The 22,813-nt window shown below is 42.6% G+C and overlaps 1 protein-coding gene across 1 annotated transcript in view; it reads left to right on the top strand.

Moving 5' to 3' along the window:
- Nucleotides 1-22,813, top strand: part of PIGL (phosphatidylinositol glycan anchor biosynthesis class L) — a 275,149-nt gene that overhangs the window by 226,205 nt on the left and 26,131 nt on the right. The window contains exon 5 of the mRNA XM_082247317.1: nt 18,889-18,920. Coding sequence (XP_082103443.1) covers nt 18,889-18,920 — 32 coding nt within the window. The remainder of the gene's footprint in view (nt 1-18,888; nt 18,921-22,813) is intronic.

Raw genomic sequence — 22,813 nt, 5'->3', positions numbered from 1 at the left:
CTGCATGTGAACTATGATTGTTCATTATTTGAACTCATTGTTACTTATGAAATTATTGTAATGGATAGAGGTGGTCATGATTCCATTTCTAATTAATCATAATGTTTGAGTGATAATTGGACACCTTAGGGCAGGGGTGTCAAACTCAATTTCAATTGCGGGCCGCATCAGCATTATGGTTGCCCTCAAAGGGCCATTTGTATCTGTAAGACTATATAAATGTATTTACTCTAAATCATATTAAACAATTGCCTCTGTATGCAATTATTACTAGTTTTATTAACAACTGAAGATTTAAGCTGTGAAGGGCATGGTTCCCACTCACACTCCTGTAGAAGGTGATGCAAATCTGAAAAAGAGGTTTGCACACCACTGGTATCATCCCCAAGAAACCGGTTCTGCCATGGTATTCTGTCTGAGCAGTATCCAAAAAAGTTTCTTATGGATGATGCCAGTGGTGGGCGACCCTCCTTTCAACTGACATAAAATTGTATTATTCTCATAATAATTGTATTATTCTCATAATAATTATAAGCAGATGTCAAGAGCCCCCACCCCACCATCAGAAGTCAAAAGTCCTCCATCCTCCCTAACATATAAGTGCACCCCCTTGTGCTGCTGCTGGGAAGAAGCTGGGAAGCAGAAAGTGCAGGGTCTGGAGCAGGACCAGAGGAAGGCTGGAGTCAGTTGCTAGAGTCTGCTGAATGATGAGACCAGGGGGTGCTGCAAGTGAACAGAGAGGTGCAGAATCTGTAGGAGGAATTCTGTCATCCTCTCTGCTGTCGACTGCTGAACAAGGTGGGGAACGGAGATGAGGGAGGTGCCACAGCTGCAGAAGACGTGCAAGGGCCACATTATATGGCCTGGGGGGGCGGAATTCGGCATGTGCGGGCCTTGTGTTTGACACATGTGCCTTGGGGGGTTTCTGATGAGCATTTCCAAATGTGAGAGGTGCTCATGATTTCTCTGGACATATTCTGGTGCACAGGAACACTCAGAGTGGTAGTACTTTTAGCCATAGTCATAGAGGTAGTCATACAATACTTCCTCAAAAATGACATTCTTCCTTACCCTACATACTAAGAAGTTTTCTAGGTGCAAGCTATATATTTTATATTTTCTAGTCACTAATTCATGAAGATAATGTTTGAGTATCCTTTTAAGACTTTTTATGACTATGATTGCTATTATTGCTAAAGATATTGTACTGCTAATTTCGTACAAGTTTCACATTTTATTTGTTGCTTTTCATACCTTTTTATCAACAGTACAATTATTTCCCTTGCGGTTAGCATTGTGATATTCACGTGACTCCATGTGTCGCGCATAGGGCCGCCCATTCACTTCAATGGGCTGCCCTGTGCATTTTTGTCACCCAAAAAAAAGCTCCTGCTCCTTTTTTGGGCAACAAGCTTCACACGATTTTTAAAGGCGCAATTGCAGTGCATTTCTGTCGTATGAGTCACGGCAAAATTGCACTGTGTTTGGGGTGCCATTAAGCACACATTGTGTGCTTTGCAGCATTTGCCAAGGGAATTGGAATCGCAGGCAGAATTGCAGCGATTCTGCCTGTAATTCCAAATCGCCAAGTGTGAATGGGGCCTTAAAGACTGTTACCCCAACATTTTATATTTCTGATGTGTGTTGCTGTACTACGTACTTGTATGAAAAAATATCCTGTTCTCTTTGTATTGCTTCCTTTGTGTGAAATCCATGGTGATCCTGCCAGTCCCCCTTTTTTTCCTATTTCAAGCTGACCATACCAGCCATGAGAGCACATCCATCCCAGTGTAGTCAGTTTACTGGCTGTGCCTGTCCTTCAATGGCCAAGACTTGTGCTGACATCCCCCCTGCATTGCTATTACCACAGTATACTGTGAGATAGGTTTTTTGTTTTCAGATGATCTGATAATATAATTTTATGTCTTTTAAAATCTTTGTTTATGCCCCTATGCCATAAAAACAATTGTAAAACTGCACAGTTGTGAAGTACCCTATGTAGGTTCTCTGTGCCATGATGAAGGGGGAGTGTTTTCCTTAAAACATTTTGGCTGAATATATTTGGCTGCACTCCAATAAAGTGATGTGAACATACCAGGAACCTTCTATTATCTATTACTTACCTTTTCTGTAATTCCTTTATTTAGTCAAAGGTTGCGATACAAACAGGTGAAATGGCAGAATATGAGATGAAATGGTACATAGCACACAATGTTAGATAACATATCAGGTCAACCACAAAACATTAAGATTTAGCAAAAACAAACAATATAATTGCATAGGAAGCATCAAGTTTGATTGCATACACCTCACCGAGATGCCATTTACAAGGTCATTAAACATGGCAATTGACAACCAATTGAGGAAGTATTAAATTGGCCAGCGACAGACGTGTCAACCAGCGAACTGAACCCTTTTACAATAAGAGGTAAATACGTTTTTAGAAAGAGAGGTATTGGTCAATACCGGTTATAAAATTAGGAGCAGGGTGATCATGAAGATCTCAAGTGATGTAAATACTGTATATGGAATTCAAAGAGAATCTTATAGTGATAATGAACAGGGTATGAATGAAAGCGAGAAAGAAATGTGAGGGAAAAGGGAAGAGGGGTGAAAGAGGCAGAAAAAAGTGTGCAGTGTCTCCCCGAACCCGACCTCCCTTGTCCCCCCGCCACTCAGCCAGGATGCGAAATTTCCTGAAGGTAGTCATCTGTAAGGGTAAAGTATTGCCACAGTGCCCATTTGTTGTGAAAGATGCCCTCATGATTGTATAGAGTGGCTGACATTTCCTCCATGTTCCTGAGTTCATTAACCTTGGAAAACCAAAGAGATCTTGTGGGTGGAACAGCTGATCTCCAGCAAAGGGGTGTACAATACTTGGCTGCGTTTAAGAGCTGAATAGTAAGGGATGTCTTGTATTTTTTGATGGGCCTTCAAGTGAGATGGAGCAGGCATGCCGCAGGGTCGTCTGCTAAGTGTACATTGGTTAAGTGTTTGAAGGTGTCGGTCACTGCTCGCTAGAATGGTTTAATTTGTGGACATTCCCAAAAGATATGGTACAAGATCCCCCGATTGAGATCACAATGCCAACATGTGTCTGGTACTTGCGGGGAGAAAATATGTAAAATTGAGGGCACCCTTTACCACCTCCTGAGGGTCTTGTAGCCTGTTTCCTGTATATTTGTGGCTATGGATGATTTTTGTGCAAAATGGAGGATCTTCTCTTTTTGGGCTTCTGTAAAATTGGTGTTTAGGTCAGACTCCCAGCACGCCAGAAATGGAGGGGAAATTTCTGAGGGCAGGCTGATTAAGGCAGCATAAATGATGGAGAGACTTTGGTGGATCGGTTCCCTTCTATGACATATATGCTTTATTTCTGTCAATTGGCGAAAGATACCTGGAGGACAAAGACATTTGTGGAGAAAATGTCAGAGTTGAAGACCGCTCCAGAAGTCCAGTGGGGGATTGGCTGCCCTAGACAAAATTTCTGCGGAAAGTTTCCCATCGTTCCCAAGAAAATCCCAAAGGTGTAATTGACCCTCCTGGATAAAACCAAGAAACCATGTACCCTCAAGGCCAGGAGGAAAATCTGGGTTGCCCAAAACGGGCACCATCAGAGAGGGACGAGGAGAGACCGCGGTATGAAGCATAGTCTCCCTAATGACTGCAAGCGTGCTGCCCAAAGTGGGGTGGCTACTAAGTTCCTTTTGGGATAGGTAATGTAGTCCATGGCCAGCTTTTCCATGGCTACCCACCTTTTGGCCTCGGCATGACAATACCAGTCGATCAGTCTGGTTAAATGGGCTGCTCTAAAGTAGACTTTCACATTCGGTAGTCCCAGACCCCCCCCCCCCCCCTAGACTTTGGTAGATAAAAGAGCTGGAGCTGGATGTGTGGTCTTCGATGTGACCAAACAAACTCCTAGAACAGGGCGTCCATGCGTTTAAAAAAGAAGGATGGGAGATGCATGGGGAGGGCCTGCATCAAGTACAACATTTTGGGAAGGTATTACTTACCTTTTGACAGGTGCCTGTACACCAATACCCATTCTCATCTACCTGTCTTTGGCCATAAAGGAATGAGTTTAAATTATGATGATTACATTTTAGCATTTGTGGCCCAAATCCCATTATGTTGGCTGTTGAGGAATGATCCATTGTCAGTTATAGATTATATAGAGCAATAATAAGAAATTTTGTTGCAAACATTACTTCGTTGCAGGGCACAGTAATGTTTAGTGTTGCTTGTATCGCTTGCATGATTGTGACATTTGCACAGGACACGACTTGCCTAATGCAAAGGGGCTGATGCGTGAAAGCTGTAATACATAAAATTGAATAGAGGCAGAAAAGAAATAAAACGTGTTTAAACCTGAAGTTCATTTATTTATGTTTAATCAAGTGTCTGGCTGGCTGCTGCATGGTGTAGAAACCTTTGCACTGCTGTCGAGTCCTCCCCACAATGTTGGACTTCTGGGGGTGCTGGGATAACATCATCCATTGCGAGTGCAAAAGACTTGCACTGCTCACCCATACTTTTCACCCTGTCTTCAATGTTATTAGAACTCATTGATTTCTTTCCCAGAGTGCAAAGTGTTCTGTTAATGGAGGATGGGCAAATGAATGACAGCATCTGCCTCCTTCTTTCAGGCAACTTTTTATTCTGGGACAGGATACTATGAGTTTTAGGAATGGAGGAGGATAGCAGAAGGTCAGGCAATCAGCGCAACTTTTTCACATTCACAACAGGTGATGTTAACTTCAGTTGTGCTATGCTCGCAGGGGTGTCAAGCTGGCGGTCCTCCAGCTGTTAGAGAACTACAAGTCTCATCATGCCTTTGCCTATGGGAGTCATACTTGTAACTGCAAAACCTGCTCTCTACTCTTTGGCTCTCTGACTAATTGACAATAACAGGAGCCAATGGCTCCTGCTGCTGACTCAGAAAATGAGGAATAAGAGGCCAGGGAGAAGCTCAGTTCTCGTGGACAGTTTATAGTAAAATTAGGATTTGCTTTGTAAATGTAATTTTTATAGACTTCCACCATTTCATATGACCCAGATGAGTGTTTAAAATAATGATCTCGTCTATAAACCTAGAGGAAGGCAAAGTTCTGGTGTCTAAATTTGGTATGTTTATTGGAACAATACTTATGGATTGTTGCACAAACCTAATATTACAATGCTTCTATTGTGTTTCAGATAACTGCTTCTTTTTTTTCTACCTGGCAGGAATTCAGACTTTTTTGTTACAGTTCTTGATGTTCTTTTAGCTGGGAAAGTGTTTAATGATGTTCCTGTACCATCCGCAATGGAAATACTGTAGGAGACACATAGGAAGCACAGCCCAGGGATATTAGCATTCAAATCTACTTTGGAAGAATTTCACTTGCAGAGAAATTTATATATGCCTTACAAACCATTTTTAAGCAATAAACCAAAAAGTACCACCGCCCACATTACATGCCAGATAAAAAAAAACAAGACCAAGAGCAGTGTGACAAAAAAAAAAGTCCAATTGATGATTGATAAGTCTGAATATAGTCCCAACTTCCAAGTGTTTGGTAGAACTAAAGTAAAGCCTTCTACAGGTGTCCTTGATTACACCATGCACATGGTAATGGCCTCATGTATTCAATGAATGACTTTAGTAGACAACAGGAGCCAGAATATAATACATGCACACGTTGATATACTGCAAGTCAGAAAAAAATGAATATATTGAAGCCTACTATTCCTGTTTTCCTTTTTTTTTTCTTTATTTTTACCAGGTGATCCTGTGAATAACAGACTTCTGTCCCTTGGTGGCAACACTCAATCCTCCAGTGTATCTATTGAGGTGGACGTGATTGTCACATGGGCTGGACTTTAAATATGTCTGCATTTGTTCATCTCCAGTGCATGGTTGTTGATGGGATTAGTAGGGTACGAAAGAAAAAGATAACACTGTTTTTTTATCTTTTCACCTCACACGAAGTGACAATGCGGCATTTCTGGCAAGATCAACAGATGTCTTCATGTCTGAAAACATCTGCAATTGTCCCAGTTCCTAAGAAATCTAGTTGTTTTTGTCTTAATGACTATTGTCTCATGGCTCTTACCCCCATTGTAATGAAATGTTTAAAGAAGTTTATTTCAAACCACATTAAAAAAATGTATTTCGTCAGGGCTGGATAGCTACCAATTTGCCTTTAGAGCTAATTGAACCACAGAAGATGCTATTGTATTAGCCTCACATTCTGTACTGACCCATTTGGAAGGTATGTGATTTATTTTATTGTGAGGGGGCTGCATTCATTTAATGATTAATATAATTTAATTCAAAAAGTTAAACTCGTATATTTTATATAGATGCGTTATACACAGAGTGATATATTTTAAGCATTTCTTTCTTTTCATACAATACAGTTCTTTTCTTTCTTTTAATACAGTATCACTGTGGCGTGGCATGGAGGCGATAAGCCTTGTTGCACTGCAGAGGTGTTAGGGAAGCCCAGGTTGCTTTGAGAGCAGCTTTCAGCTCGTCTGCATTGTTGGGTCTGGTGTCTCTCATCTTCCTCTTGCCAATAACCCACAGATTCTCTTTGGGGTTTAGGTCAGGCGAGTTTGCTGGCCAATCAAGCACGGTGATACCATGATCATTAAACCAGGTATTGGTACATTTGGCAGTGTGGGCAGGTGCCAAGTCCTGCTTGAAAATGAAATCAGCATCTCTAGAAAGCTGGTCAGCAGAGGGAAGCATGAAGTGCTTTAGAATTTCCTGGTAGAGGGACGAGCTGACTTTGGACTTGATAAAATACAGTAGAGCAACACCAGCAGATGACATAACTCCCTAAATCATCACGAACTGTGGAAAATTTTGCACAGAATCCAAGTTGCATGAGGTCCAGTGTCAAGTTTCCACAATGATGATTTGAGGAGCCATTTCACCCACTGGTGTTGGTTCACTGTGTTTTATCAAGTTCAAAGTCAGCACAGCCCTCTTCTATGAAATTCTTGAGCACTTCATGCTTCTCTCCACTGACCAGCTTTATGGATATGCTGATTTCATTTTACAGCAAGACTTGGCACCTGCCCACACTGCCAAAAGTACCAATACCTGGTTTAATAAACATGGTATCGCTGTGCCTGATTGGCCAGCAAACTTGCCTCACCTGAGCCCCATAGAGAGTTTTTTGGGTATTGCCAAGAGAGAGAGACACCAGACTCAACAATGCAGATGATCTCAAAGCCGATATCAAAGCAACCTGGGCTTCCATAATACCTCAGTAGTGCCACAGGCTGATCGCCTCCATGCCATGCTACATTGATGCAGTAATTCATGCAAAAGAAGCCCCGACCAAGTATTGAGTGCATACTATAGTGTACATGGACATACTTTTCAGTAAGCCAACATTTCTGTATTAAAAATCCTTTTTTTTTCATGATATTCTAATTTTATGAGATGCACCTGTATATTAGATTTTGGTTTTAGATTTAGGTAGGCTTTAAAGTGATTGTAAGGGTCCTTTCACACGGCCGCTCCGTGTGAAAGGTCCGCTGCGGGACTTTTTTTTTTTTTTTTTCCACGGAGTGGATGACATTTCTGTCATCCGCTCCGTGTGCCCGCATATCATCCCATCCGTTTGCGGATGATATGCGGACATAATGTAAGTATATGCCACTGCGGATGACAACTCTGACATCCGATTTTCCTTCCTCTCCGTTTTTTACACGGAAGAAAAAATGGGGTTCTGTTCCATTCGTAAAAACGGAACAAAACTGAAAGGAGGAAAATCGGATGTCAGCAGATGGTATTCTGCTGACACCCGCAGTGCCATTCACTTACATTATGTCCGCAAATCATCCGCAAACGGATGGGATGATTTGCGGACACACGGAGCGGCCATGTGAAAGGACCCTTAAGCTTTCATTTTTATTTCATGAAAATAATAAACATCTTGCCTGTTTTGTGCAGTGGTTTTGCGCGTGCAGAGTGGCCTCCTCTTCTCGGGTCCCCGAAGGCACTCCTGGCTCCTTCCTCCTTTTGGGAATGAGTCCATTCACATACAGAGCTGTGGTTTGGCCCCGCATCCCCTGTCTCCTGATTGGCTCACTGGCTGTGTATGAAAGCAGCGGGATCCAATGGCTCCTGCTGCTGCCAATAGCCAATCAGGAGTGCGATTCCATGGAGAGGCAAGACTCTTGTTGACATCGCTGGATGGAGAGGGGGCTCAGGTAATTATTAGCCCACTATTGGTCAAATCGTATTTCAAAATTTAAGGCCAATTGCCGGCAATGGTACCGTCCAAATCGGTGTGACACTGACTTTGCAGCACCGCACCGATTCCCAAAAGTAGTTTTTGTACTACTTTTGGCAACTTCGGGGCGATTTCAATAGACATCTGTGTAGGAACTCGCACAGATGTCTGTGAAATCGCACCCGAAGTCGGACTGAAAATGCCAGTTTGAAATCGTTGAACAGTTTGAGTTCAGCTGAAAGTTTTTAATTTGGCCTCAGTGTGAACCTAGGCTGCTGCACACAGGTTTTTTTACCTTCATGCATAGAATACATGAATGTAAAAACCCTTGAGACTTTAGAACCACTTTAATCAAAACGTTGTGCTGGAGGTTTAACAATTTTCTCCTGACTTTCAATGTATCAACCTGTGCATGTATCATATTGTTGTCTACTAAGAAACATTCATGGAATGCATGAAATAAAATGAAACGAATAAGATGGAACAAAGTAGCAAAATATTTTGTATACTTTTTATAATCGATCCCATAATATCGTTGATGGCAGCTGTGCTTCAACAATCCTAGACAACAAAATATACAAAATTGCATTTAGATTTAGACTGGCCGTAAAAAGCCTGATAATAGAAAGTGATTCTGTTGATTTCAAGCATAGCTTACAGTAATTGGGCCATTTCAATTCTCCTAGTGTGTGATAATGAGTATGTATGTTCATCAAAGGCAATCATTAATGTTCAGGGAAGGGAGCCCAGTGGACATGCGTGCACTTTTCTCTCCGCCTTCTTTCTGATCCGGAAGTGATATTTTACATCCCCATGTCAGTTTTCCCAACCTGTATGGCCTGGGAAAAATTCAATGCAGACCCCCCCCCCCCCAAAAAAGTTTGAGACCCTCCCCCAACCTCTACATACACGCACATTTTCGGGGACGACTATGCTAGAAAACATTGATTGCAATACACATTTTACATATCACCGCATACGCTGGAGTGGGAGAAATACTATTAGCCCCAGAGCTCCTGCGGAACATTAAACTGATGACCTGTAGGGGCTTCGAAAGCATTGCCTATGGAAAATATAGGATACTGAAGTATCTCAACATGTCATGGGCGCATACAAGTTTAACCATTTGTCCTCCAGAAAGGTTTACCCCCATTCATAACCAGGCCATCTTTTGCGATACAGCACTGCGTTACTTTAACTGACAATTGCGCAGTCGTGCGACACTGTACCCAAATAAACTTTTTGACCTTTTTTTCCACAAAAAGAGCTTTCTTTTGGTGATATTTAATGAGGTGCTGTGCTATGAACAAAAAAAGACACCATTTTGAAAAAAAAAATATAAATTATATTTCTCTTTCGTTCATTGACGGGCACGGCTTCTCCATTATTCAGAACCATGAGATTATATTGTCCCCTACAGGAGTAGGACACTAGGCAGAAAAAAAGACTTGGCTATGCCTATGGGCAGTCCCAGGTGGTATACTCCCCCTTTCTGCTATAGGTCTTCAGTTTTTTTTCTGCCTAGTCATAAGTAAGGACCTAGATACCTGCTGGGATTGCTGGTCCTTGTAACCAGACAGTATCACCTCTCTTGATCTCTGGGTCCCAAGGGGTCATAGCCCTCTATGGGTACACTGACAGTGGTCCTGGAGTCCTTTCTTTCCCTGGTGGAGGTGGCCTTTGGGTGGCGGGCTAGCAAAAAGCATCTCCCAACCTTCCCCTGCCTTGTCTGTCTCATTAGATCCTGACTATCACTCAGCCGCCATGGACGTGGCTCACCTTGCGAGGTCTGCGGCCACGCTCCCTGATTATCAGATAGTGAGAATGATTCCTCCACACCTGTAGCTGGGAACGAGAAGGCGCTAGTTGACCCACTGATTGCATTTGTGCGGTAAACTTTAGGAATGGAGGATGCAGCTAAGACTGCGGCTGAGGTGCCGGTCCTCTTTGGCACACACATGCCGTCTGTATAACCCTATGGTTCTGATTAATGGGAAAGCTGTGTCCATCAATGGAATTTTTTAAAATTTCTGCTATAAAACATATCCAATAAGAAAATGTAAAAATTTAATTTCTTCATTAATTTAGGCCAATATGTATAGCTTTTCTACATATTTTTGGTAAAATAAATCCCAATAAGCGTGTATTGATTGGTTTTTGCAAAAGTTATAGCGTCTAAAAACTATGAGATTTTTTACTAGTAATGGCGGTGATCAGAGACTTATAGCGGGACTTTGATATTGCAGCAGACAAATCAGACACCTAACTGACACTTTTTGGGGACCAGTGACACTAATGCAGTGATCAGTGCTAAGAAATACTAATGACACTGGCAAAAAAGGGGTTAACATCAGGGGCAATCAAAGGGTTAACTGTGTGCCTAGGTTGTGCTTACCTACTGTGCGGGAGGTGCTTTGACTAAGAAAAGGCAAAGATCTGTGTTCCTGCTATGCAAAAACACAGGATCAAAGCCTTCCCTGCTGACAGATCGACAATCTGCCTTTTTACATAGGCAGATTGTCATTCTGCCTGTGTCCTGTGTAATGTGATGGGTGCCTGCGGACATCTAGTCCACGGTACCTGCCGCTGGGCTCCCGCTGTGTGTGGTCACAAAGGAAGCTGTTTGCAGGTGGTGCACGTGTGCGCCCCCAAACCCAGAAGTATCAGATCTCGTACTAGGTATGTGATCTTGCGCAGAGCGGCCGTCCTGACGCAGTAAATGTACAGTGGGAGGTCCGCAAGTGGTTAAGATTTGACATGTTGGGTATCTATTTACTCAGCGCAACCTCATCTTTTATATTTTACCAAAAAAACAGGTAATTGCGTTTATGTTTCCTAAAATTACCTCAAGTTTATTTTTTTACTGAACTTTTGTATTTCCTGGACTTTAGCATCAAGTCAAGTAAACTCCTGGGATATTGATCTGGTCATTTATGTAGCAGAGGGGGTTGTTAATCAGTTTCAGCTGCTTTGGTGTTAATGAAATTAACAACAGGTTCACTAGACGGGCAACAGTGAGGTGACCTCCAAAACAGGAAAGGTTTTACAAGCGGTGGCCAATTAAATTTTATTCCCTACTCATCTTTTCTGCCTGTTTTACACTAGTTTTGCATTTGGCTAGGGTCAGTGTCTCTACTGGTAGCATGAGGCGATACCTGGACCCTTTAGAGGTTGCACAGGCAGTCCAACTCCTCCAGGGTGGCACATCAATACGTACCATTGCCAGAAGGTGTACTGTGTCTCCCAGCACAGTCTCAAGAGCATGGAGGGGATTCCAGGAGACAGGCAGTTACTCTAGGAGAGCTGGACAGGGCCGTAGAAGGTCCTAAACCCATCAGCAGGACCGGTATCTGCTTCTTTGTGCAAGGAGGAACAGGATGAACGCTGCCAGAGCCCTACAAAATTACCTCCAGCTGGCCACTGGTGTGAATGTCTCTAACCAAACAATCAGAAACAGACTTCATGAGGGTGGCTTGAGGACCCAACATCCACTAGTGGGCCCTGTGCTCACTGCCCGACACCATGGAGCTCAAATGACATTTGCCAATGAACACCATAATTGGCAGGTCCGCCACTGGCTCCCTGCGCTTTTCACATATGAGAGCAGGTTTACCCTGAGCGCATGTGACAGACATGAAAGAGTATGGAGAAGCCATGGAGAACGTTATGCTGCCTGTAACACTGTTTAGCATTACCGGTTAGGTGGTGGGTCAGTGATGGTCTGAGGAGGCATATCTATGGACGCACAGAACTCTACAGGCTAGAAAATGGCACCCTGACTGCCATTAGGTATCAGGAATCCTATACCTATAGAGATCAGAGGTATATGGATTTTAAGAGGAAAAATGCTTTTTTTCTAGGTATTTAATTAAGTTTGAGCAATGAAGTGGTAAGATGTTATAGATGCTTTCAGACTATAAATATGAGCACATATGTGCTTACAGGTTACAAAAAAGATAATTTTAGGGGTCAGAAAAATATAATTTTAGGGGTCAAAATCCACTTCCTAATAACCACCCTTTTTTGTTTTTGATGGGAAGGCAAATAAAAATAAAATACTTTTGTCTGACCAGTTGACTTATGGAAATTTGGGAATTAAATATTGGGTGCATGAATTCTGTTAGACTACTGCAGTACTAGCAAAACCAGCTTATGTAAAGTAGAAACCTTTACTCTACTTGGATTGGGTCCCATAGCCAGAGAGAAGGCGTTGACTTTTAAACTTCTCTGCCAAATTGGAATCACAAGCCACGTCAATGTTTAACTTCAAGGAAACTGGAGAGCAAAACAGAAGTAGTTAACCTGATTCCCAATCCAATGTACAATACAATTCCTCAGGCCATAGACTATTCACAACAGCATGATGTGTTGTTTTACTCACTGATCTTTTCATTTGTTTTCATTTAGTTATTTATAATGTTATTTTTAACTAATGCACCATATGAAGCAACTTAATATATGTGTATATATATATATATATATATATATATATATATATATGTATATATTTTTTTTACATTAGATACAGTAAATGTAGTAGATGGATTCACCCAAAAGGCATTTACTGTTGAGTTGCTTGGTGCAGGGCATGATCACACTTTCTAATTTCTAACATGTTTCTGGAATTCCAGCAGGGGGAAGTGCCACCTGAGATCTCAACTACACCGCCAGAGTCTTGCTTTGCATTATGCCAGACTGTGGCTACTTTAATAAAAGAGAAAAGGACAGATGCTTAAGGTCCACCAAGAGAATATAAAATAATGGGGCTTGTGAAACTTTAAAGATGCTTATACCCCAGCTTCATATATTTTTTAAAGATGGGAGTAGTAGCTTTCAATTTACAAGATAATGTGCAGGGAGAACTACCTGGGCTACCATTGTTGACACGCTGCTTGGCCATCATGCCTGTCTAGTTGCTTGAATATTTTTTAGATCACTGGCCTAAGCTTGCATTTGAGAGATGAAACGACGAAGAGAGATAGAAGGTACATTCTACTTATATTTAAATATATAGCATTTTTTTTATTTATCAAAAAAATTAGTTTAGTGTTACTTTAAAATACTATTTCCTCTTCTCTGAAATATATTTTTCATACATGCATGAAAATCCACTAGGGACTGGTGACAATTTCATGGGATTTTTAGTGGATTCTCAACAATACCTGTAGAAAAGTAATTGTGCAGCAGTGCCCTGGTGCTGATGGGACATCAGTAGAGGGGACATCTCATCAATAGGGACACAGCCAACAATAAAACCTGCCATAGGACCTACACTGCCCAGTTCTAATCAAAACGGGGGGCGTGGAGTTCCAGTTTAAATAAAACTGTCCTAATCATGAAGCCAAATCATTTGCATGCATGTTTATTAAGCCAGCCATAGACAGTTCAAATCTCACCTGGTTCAGCAGTAACCAGCCAAGATTCGAACAATGTATGGGCAGGCTGAATGTATCCAAGTTGATCCTGCCACCTTGCAAGAAATTCCCTCGGTCTATGGCCGGCCCTAGTCTCAGCAGAAATGTCCCCTTCATATTTGTGAAAATAAGCTTCTGGTTTGCTGTTCTAAACAAATTTACAGTTTAGCTTTAACTGCCTTTAATGTTTAGTGGAAAGCTACTCTTTTGATCAGCAGTATCTCATCCAACTGGCCTGATTACAGGACACACCTCTTTCCATGATCTCACTATACAGTCACAAGGTTGGAAGATTGCAGAATGGGTTTGTGCTATCTGATGGGTTGACTGCCACTTTAGTCTTCATTCATATGGATCTCCGGAGAGATCATGTAGCGTTCTTGGTGTCAGAGGTTCTGGGATTTTTCTCCATTTCTCAGCTTGCTTTTCAATGATAAAATGTTTTCATTCACAAAAATAATTTTCCTTGATATGTGGAGGAATGTTAAGGGAACTTTTGACTTTTTTTTTAATTCACTGTATCTGGTTTTATAGGCTTTCCCATACATGTATTATATTTTTTGTAATAAACAGTACATTAAAGTGGTATTACCTCTGCTTTTCCATTTGTACTTGCCTGTAGGTACAGTGAATATCTCCTAAATGTGCACTGTTTAGGAGATATTTACATCTGTAGCGACTGGTGATGTCACCGTCGCATGCACACTTGAGTGTCACTTGGCAAATCAAAGTTTTAGCTCCCTCCATACATTTTCTATAGGATTAAGGTCTGAAGACTGGCTAGGCCACTCCATGACCTTATTGTGCTTTTTCTTGAGCCACTCCTTTGTTGCCTTGGTGGTATGTTTTGGGTCATTGGCATGCCGGAAGACCCATTCACAACCCATCTTCAGTGTTCTTGCTGAGGGAAGAAGGCTCTCATCCAAGGTTTTACAATACATGGCCCCATCCATTGGCCCTTTGATGCAGCAAAGTCGGCCTGTAGCTTACCAAAGAAGCAGCCCCAAAGCATCATGTTTCCACCTCCATGCTTGACTGTAGGAATGGTGTTCTTAGGGTCATAGTCAGCATTTCTCTTCCTCCAAACACAGCGAGTCGAGTTAATGCCAAAGAGTTCAATTTTGGTCTGCTCTGACCACAGCACTTTCCTTCTGTGAATTATTTAGATGTTCATTGGCATGACTATACATGTGCCTTCTTGAGGAGGGGGGACTCACCATGTTTAAAGAAAAATGCTGACTATGACCCTAAGAACACCATCCCTACAGTCAAGCACAGAATTGGAAACATTATGCTTTGGGACTGTTTCTCTGCTAAAGGTACAGGCCGACTTTGCCGCATTGAGGGGCCAGTGGACAGGGCCATGTATGAGAACCTTCTTTCCTCAGCCAGAACACTGAAGATGGGTCATGAATGGGTCTTTCATCATGACAATGACCCAAAACATACCGCCAAGGCAACAAAGGAGTGGCTCAAGAAGAAGCACATTAAGGTCATGGAGTGGCCTAGCCAGTCTTCGGACACTAATACCATAGGAAATTGAGCTGAAACTTCGAGTTGCCAAGCGACAGTCAAGAAACCTTAAGAATTTAGAGAAGATCTGTAAAGAGTGGACCAAAATCCCTCCTGAGATATGTGCAAACCTGGTCACCAACTACTAGAAACATCTTACCTCTGTGCTTGCCAACAAGGGTTTCTCCAACAAGTACTAAGTCATGGTTTTCTTGGGGATCAAATAATTGTTTTACTCACTGAACTGCAACTAAATTTATAACATTTGTATCATGTGTTTTTTTCTGGATTTTTAGTTGATATTCTGTCTCTATCATTTAAAATACACCTATGATAAAAATTATAGACCCTTCATTTCTATGTAAGTGGACAAACTTACAAAATCTGCAGGGGATCAAATAATTATTTTCCACACTGTGCCTTGTGGCATGCTTTTGACTTTTTGTCTGAAAAACATGTGGGGTGGAAGTATTCCTAAAATGAGTGCAACCACACTTTTAATTCTTGCCACCAGAACACTTGTCATTGAAGGATTTTCCCTTGCCTTCTGTTCTGGTAACTGTGACATTTTAAATTTCCCCTCAATTTCTGTTTCTGTTATAACTGTTAGGAAGAATTCAGTGATCTCTTATTGTTTCCAGTACCTTTTTGTTACTGTCACACTTTCACATCATTTATCATGTACACAGCTAACATGAAAACCTAATGCCTTTCATAACCTTTGTACCCTAAATGTATTTGTACATTGACAATTATCACCCGAACTTGTATAGATTGTAAGCTCTTCTGAGCAGGGCCCTCTCAATCCTCTTGTATTTTATTGTATTGTAACTGTATTGTCTCCCTCTAACATTGTAAAGCACTGCGTAAACTGCTGGCGCTATGGAAATCCTAAATAATAATAATAATTAAGTGAATTCTGGAGAACATTGGGGGACAAAAGCTCACCATACAGTAAAAAATTTTACTCATTCCACCACAGCGAGTGGAACATGAGAAATCACTCAATTCCCCTATTTACACTAAACAGTGTGGTTGGATGAATCTCTTTTGCTGACATTTGTATTTTCACAGCCGGCATGCATCTGATTGGATGCAGCCACTGTTCGGCCAGCAATTTTCTAGAGTCAGATGGGAGGATACCGATAGGGCCACCCATGGCTCAAATGTTAGCTGGTTCATTAGGAACTGGCCTAAAGCCCCGTACACACACGCAGATCGTCTTCATACAAACGTCGGCGGACGAAAGATCTGCCGATTGTATGCGTGTTAGTATGGTGCCTCCGACAGATGTCTGCACACAATCTGCGGACAAGAGTCTTTCTTGCAAACATGAAAATTTTTGTCTGCAGACACCAGAACGGACAATTGTTTGCCTGTCAGTACAGAAATCAGCCGACAGACCGCAGATTTGCAAGACTGGGCATGCTCAGAAAATAAAAAACACAGGGAAAGTTAACCATTACATGACATCACTTCTGCAGTCAGCTGAAGTCTGCAGACAAAATTCTTGTGCTGTCCTTGTGCTGTCTTTGCACTTTTCAACAGACACCGACATCCCGGGGAGAAAAGATGAACATTTGTATGACGACGATCTGCGTGTGTGTATGGGGCTTTAGTTTACTCTGTGTATTGTCAGCCTTACAAAGACTGGCGCTAAAAAAGTGCTGGCTTCTTAATGACTGCTTAAGGTCTCACTGATAGGAGAAAAGCGCAGAAAAAAAGCACCTTAAGTGCGTTTGTACGTGTCAAGCATTTGAACATTCATTTATTCCATTGGCCAGAATAATAGCTTGTTCTGGCCATTGAAATCAAGAAAAAACTCAAGCACTGAACGTGCCTAGTGTTTAAGTCCATTTAGTTGCTTTTCGGTGTGTCTGGCATTTTTTCTGACGAAATGCACCTCTTCTGAACACAAGCATTTTTTTTTAATGCCTCTGAACGCCCCTGCCTGTAAATGCATATATGTGTATGGACACAAGCTAACTAACGTAAGAGAGGCGTATAGAGACAGAAAACAAAACATCATTTGAGCATTCAGAACATGTCTAAACGTACCTGAATACTAGCAATTAGGCCCTGTGCATGATGCCTAAAATATGGTTCCTGCAACTAATTATTAAAAGTGATGCACTTTTAACTACTTCCCTTCTGGAGAAATGTTTTCATTTTTTACAAACATAATAACCCCTTAACAGTACCTCCCGCTGGCCCTTTTGATGGGCTTTAATGCCAGGGAGACAATGTGTCTTCTGTATCATATGATCGCTGTGATTAGCTGTCACAGCAGCAAAGACATTTAAAGCATCACCTACTATAAATTTTAATCACTAATTTTTCTTCATTTCATGGGCACATGCAGTTTTAAGGTTTGACGCACTTGATATCCATTTACTTAACACTACCTTTCCTTTTAAATTGTACAAAAAAGTTGGGAATTGTTTTTGTCTGTACTATAATTCATTTTCGTGTAATTTTTCCTGAAAATAAAGATTTGACAAACAGTTGTGCAAATATTGTGCAACATAAAATATTTGCAACTACCATCTTTTTATTCTCAATCGCCTCTGCATTCAGAAAATATATAGCTAAAAAACTGCTAATTTTAACCCCTTGCCAACTGCATAATGCAGATTTGCAGCCAGTATTAATTTTGTCGACTAAATTAACACTATTTTAGTCTATAAAATACGACTAAAACTAAAAAAAATTCAGATGACTAAAATGTGACTAAAACTAAAATGGCATCTTAGTCATCAGACTAAAATGCAACTAAAACTAAAATGACATTTTAGTCAAAAGACTATGCCTAAAACGAAATCGAAAATTGACATCAAAATTAACACTACTCTGCTAGCCATTTCTAAATCAGTAACACAATTCCATCTAGAGCCTGTATTAATAATAATAGCACATTCAAGGTTAAACATGTATTGCACTACCAAATGAGCATAAGTAAGGGGCATCTACTAAGCTGCTGAAAGAGAAAAAATGAGCAAAAAGGCTTTTTTAATTTTTTTTTTGTTAATATTTAATGTTGGTAATATATTCAGGTAATATGTGCAATGACATTACAGCCAATAGAGCTTACAGTTTTTTTTTATTTTTTTGTATTTTAAAGTTGCACTTCTGTGTGTCAAAAATGACATTTTAGTCAAAAGGCTATGACTAAAACTAAATCGAAATTTGCTGCCAAAATTAACACGGTTTTCAGCAGCAAAAAGTGGGCTTTAACTACCAGACGCTGCACATATGCGTTCATGGTGACAGGAGATTATTTGCTGGGAATGAGCCAGCAGGATGGGCTTCCAAAACAGACAGAGGTTTTATCCCGCATTTACTCTATCTAAAACTAAAAGAAAAAAAAAGTTTGTGCTTTATTAATACTTCAAATTGTAAGATTTAAGTGAGTTTATGCATATCACCAACCACTAGAGGGCTGCAGCTGCTTATTTTGAAGGTTGTACAAGAGGAATTACTAGAGCAATGTATGTACCGTACACGGATAAAAGATAAATATAACCTGAAGCAGAGAAATTATCAAAATGACATATCAGATTCCTTAGATAGTCTTCCCAGAGAATAAAAATATAGCCTTGTTGGTCATTATAGACAAGTTATCCATTTGTTGAACTTTCTTTTGTTGGCTAGGCCAATTACATTGATGTTGTGTATATCTGGAAAAAATAGGTATCTAAAAATGAATTTCTTATTTTATTTTACAGATCTCTGCATGACTCAAGAAAGTTACCTGAAGGTACACAGTTTTCCTTTAATTGTATCCTATGGTATAAATATTCGTTCTGGCTTCTACTTACAAATAGTAACTATTCACAGCCTGGGTCTAGACTGTGTCTAGGTGCATGTACTTTTAGATAATGTTTCCATTTGAAATAACTCAAGAAACATTATTAATGTAGCCAACCCGGCTACCATTCTACAGTATAGCAGCAGTGACAATAAAAATGACCAATGACAAGTCTTGAGAACAGCGGCTTTATTTATTGACATGGAACAGGGAGTGTAATTTATAGTATCTCAAAACATTGGAATGGGAATTTAAAATGGCTTTTAAAATTTGAGTGTAGGTAAGTTTAAAATAAAGGGATTTCTCTTTCGTTCATTGACGGAAACAGCTTTTCCATTATTCAGAACCATAGGGTTATATCGCCCCCTACAAGAGTAGCACACTAGAGAGAAAAAAGATGCCTATGGGCAGTCCCAGGTGGTATACTCCCCCTCTCTGCTATGGGTCTTCAGTTTTTTCTACTGCCTAGTCATGAGTAAGGACCTAGTTCCCTGCCGGGATCTCTGGTCCTGGCAATTTTTTTCCTTTTAAATGGCTTTTTTTCTCCTATTTTTTTTCCTGCGAGATTTACAATCAACTGCCGGACTGGGCGACGGGCTGGATAATCGAGATCCAGTTGTCACCCCAGTCTGGCCAGAAAGCGCACGCAGACCAGAGCTCCGCGCTAGGTTGGCTGCAACATAGCCTCACTGGACAGGGCCTGGCCTGCGAGTTAAATGCCTCGCGAGGTCACATATGACCAAGTCTCGCCCTGTGTCGCAGCATTCCTCCTGGCTGACAGCCCCCCATTTCGATGGTGAGGAGGTTTTGTCTGGAGCGCTGCCTGCCTGGTTCCTGGTATGGTGAGTAGCTATCCCTCCTCTCAACCTGGAGATTTTTGGGCTGGATGCGGGCCCCTCCCTGGGACAGTCGGACCTGTGGGTTCCCCTCCTTTCCCTCAGACCCCCCCGGTTGTTGGTGGTTCCCCCCCACCCAACACTCTCCCCCCATCTGGGGTAGCGTGGTGGGTTGAGATAGGGACTGGGGCTGGTGTGCTGCACTGTAGCGGTGGGCATGGTGCGCCGCCAGCGGCTGGGCTTCTAGGCTGAGGGGGGCGCACTGGCTGTTACTGGGGTCCTGTGTCCAGTCCCCCCTCTCCTTGCTGGGTAAATGCCAAGGATCTCTCCTCTGTCCCTGAGAGCCTCGTGGAGCCACCTGTGGCGGACATTTTTTTGTAGCTATGTCTTTCTATGGCCAGCGGTCATGTTTGTTGGGTTGTTTCCTTCCCTTTGGACACCGCAAGTGGAGCAGTGCTTCCTGGTGCAGACCGATGCTAGTCTGGTGGGGTCCCTCCCTCTCTCTGGTGCAGGTTGTGGGGTGCTCTGCTTGCTGGTGACCCGGTGGTGCTACTGGTGTGGTGGGGGTTGCCCATAGCGGTGTTAGACACTTTTCATGGGGGTCTCCCTCATTACTTATGGAGTCTTAGGAGCATGTTTCCCCACCTGACCCCCTCTCAGAAGCTGCAGGTCCCTAAGGTGCTAGACACTTTTCATGGGGGTCTCCCTCATTACTTATGGAGTCTTAGGAGCACGTTTCCCCATCTGACCCCCTCTCAGAAGCTGCAGGTCCCTAAGGGTCCCAGCCCTCCATGGGTGCACTGACGGCTAGGGATGTAACCATATTGCCGCTATCGCGGTATCGCGGTGGTTAACATGGCCCGATATCGTCGTGGTGGGTGCACGGTTGCAGGTGGCAGAGCGGCCGCTAGAAGAAAAAAAAATAATTGCCACACACAGACACAGTAAATGTTGCGGCTGGCAGCCGCGGCTGGGACTCGTCTCGGAGTATCATTGACTGGTCTGGCCGCCGTCTCTGTGTCTCGTCGGCTCCTGTCTGTCACGGTCACTCACCTCTATGCTGCACTGTCTGCTATTGGCCGAGCCGAGGCGAGCGGCTGCCAGTTGGTTTGGAGCAGTGTGGGTGGGCGGGCTTGTGGGGCGGAGGCGGAGCCAGCGCACGAGAGCGGCGGACTCGGCGGAGCAGCTTCCAGGCAGGCACCACGGCAAGAGCAAGACAGTGACACCGGACCGCCGGTGAGTTTAATAATGTGTAAAGAAATTAAATGAAAAAAAAAAAACACTGACGCCACTCAAGGGTGTACTTTACTGGATTTACACAGAAAGAGGATAGTAACAGAGTAAGCACATTGAGATAAGACAGTGCTAAGAGAACAGGGACCATGAGCAATCTGATAGAGGTATCATAGGTGCTAGTGGGGACAAGAGCATGAGGCCCAAAATGTGGTGTCTTAGAGAGAAGGTAGAAGGGTGGGAGCGTGAGGGGAGTGTTTTAAATGCAGGGGTGTAAGGGTTTGAAAGTGGAATGAAAATGGGGTGCCTGCCTGGATTGCTTTTGGGCAAATATTAAGTGTAAGTATAGCTAAGCAGTGCATTCCTGCCTCGCTTAATGCATTTGCACCAGTATAGAAGGAAAGGTATGGTATACATAATTTAGCCAATAGCAAAAAGAAAATGTTCAAAAGCTTAATAATAAAATAGTGTCCAAGGATAATGCCTATAGACCATAATATTGTGGTCAAGATCATCACAAACACTATCGTGAGCTATTTAACAATACCGTGAGCTTTTCCACAATATCGCAATAAATATCGTACCGCGAGGTTAATATCGAAATTGTATCGTACCGTGAGATTTTGATATCGTTACATCCCTACTGACGGCGGTCCTGAAGTCCTTTCTTTCCCGGGTGGAGGTGGCCATTGGGCAGCAGGCTAGCAAAAAGCATCCCCCGCCTTCCCCTACCTCATCTGTCTCATCAGATCCTGAATCTGACTCAGCCGCCATAGACCTGGCCCACCCTGTAGCCACGCTCCCTGATTATGAGATAGTGAGGATGATTCCTCCACAGCTGTAGCTGCGCACGAGAAGGCGCTAGTTGACGCACTGATTGCATTTGTGCGGGAAACTTTAGGAATGAAAGAATGAAGAATGCAGCTGAGACTACGGCGGGGGTGCTTGTCACCTTTGACACCCACATGCTGTCTTGCACGGCAAAATGTGTTTCCTTATCCCTCCTGTTTTGCAAAATTTGGCTCTAAAGAGAAATGTCCCTTTGTGGTTCCTACACACTTTTGCGGGGCAGTACTCCTTTGAGGAGTCGCTCCTCAAGAAGTGGACTTTTCCACAAGTGGTGGACCCCCCTGTCTCCAGGTTGAACAAGGCAACCATGATTCCATTAGAGGAATCCCGGGCTTTTAAAGATCCGGCTGACAGGAAGGCGAGTCTGTGGCCCGCAATATGTTCACTATTGCTGGGTCGGCGCTGAAGCTGGTCCTGGCCATTGCCCTGGTGTCGCAAACACTAACTGAGTGGGCTACACTTTTGCGCCGTGACATAGAGGGTGAGCAGATTCCCCCTGCTTTTGCTGAGTTGGTGGACACGTTGGTCCAGGGGCTGCAGTTTGTCTGCGATGCCTCTTTGGATGTGCTCCCCTAATTTCAGGCAGTGGTGCTATCTGTTTTGGCAGTGGTGCTTAGGTGTGTATTGTGGCTTAAGTGTTGGTCTGTGGACCAGACTTCTAAAAAAAGCTCTGACTGGTTTACCCTTTCAAGGCGATTGCCTGTTTGGGGCTACCCTGGATGACATCATTAATAGTCTCAAAGGAGGGAAGAGTACTTTTCTTCCACAGTCTGGGAAGGGAAAAGAACCTTGTCACAGACGTGGCCCATCTTTCTCAGCTCACAACAAGTTTTTTCGTCCCTCAGGGTTCACTAACAAGGGTTCAAAACCTTTCAAGTTCTCCTCGGGAGGTTCCAAGTGGCCCTGGTCTGGCAAGCCTAGAGT

The sequence above is a fragment of the Pelophylax lessonae genome, assembly GCF_965119305.1.
Source record: "Pelophylax lessonae genome assembly, chromosome: 2".
Lineage (NCBI taxonomy): Eukaryota > Metazoa > Chordata > Amphibia > Anura > Ranidae > Pelophylax > Pelophylax lessonae.
Note: the sequence above shows the minus strand (reverse complement) of the source record. Positions and strands in the feature narration are given on the sequence as shown.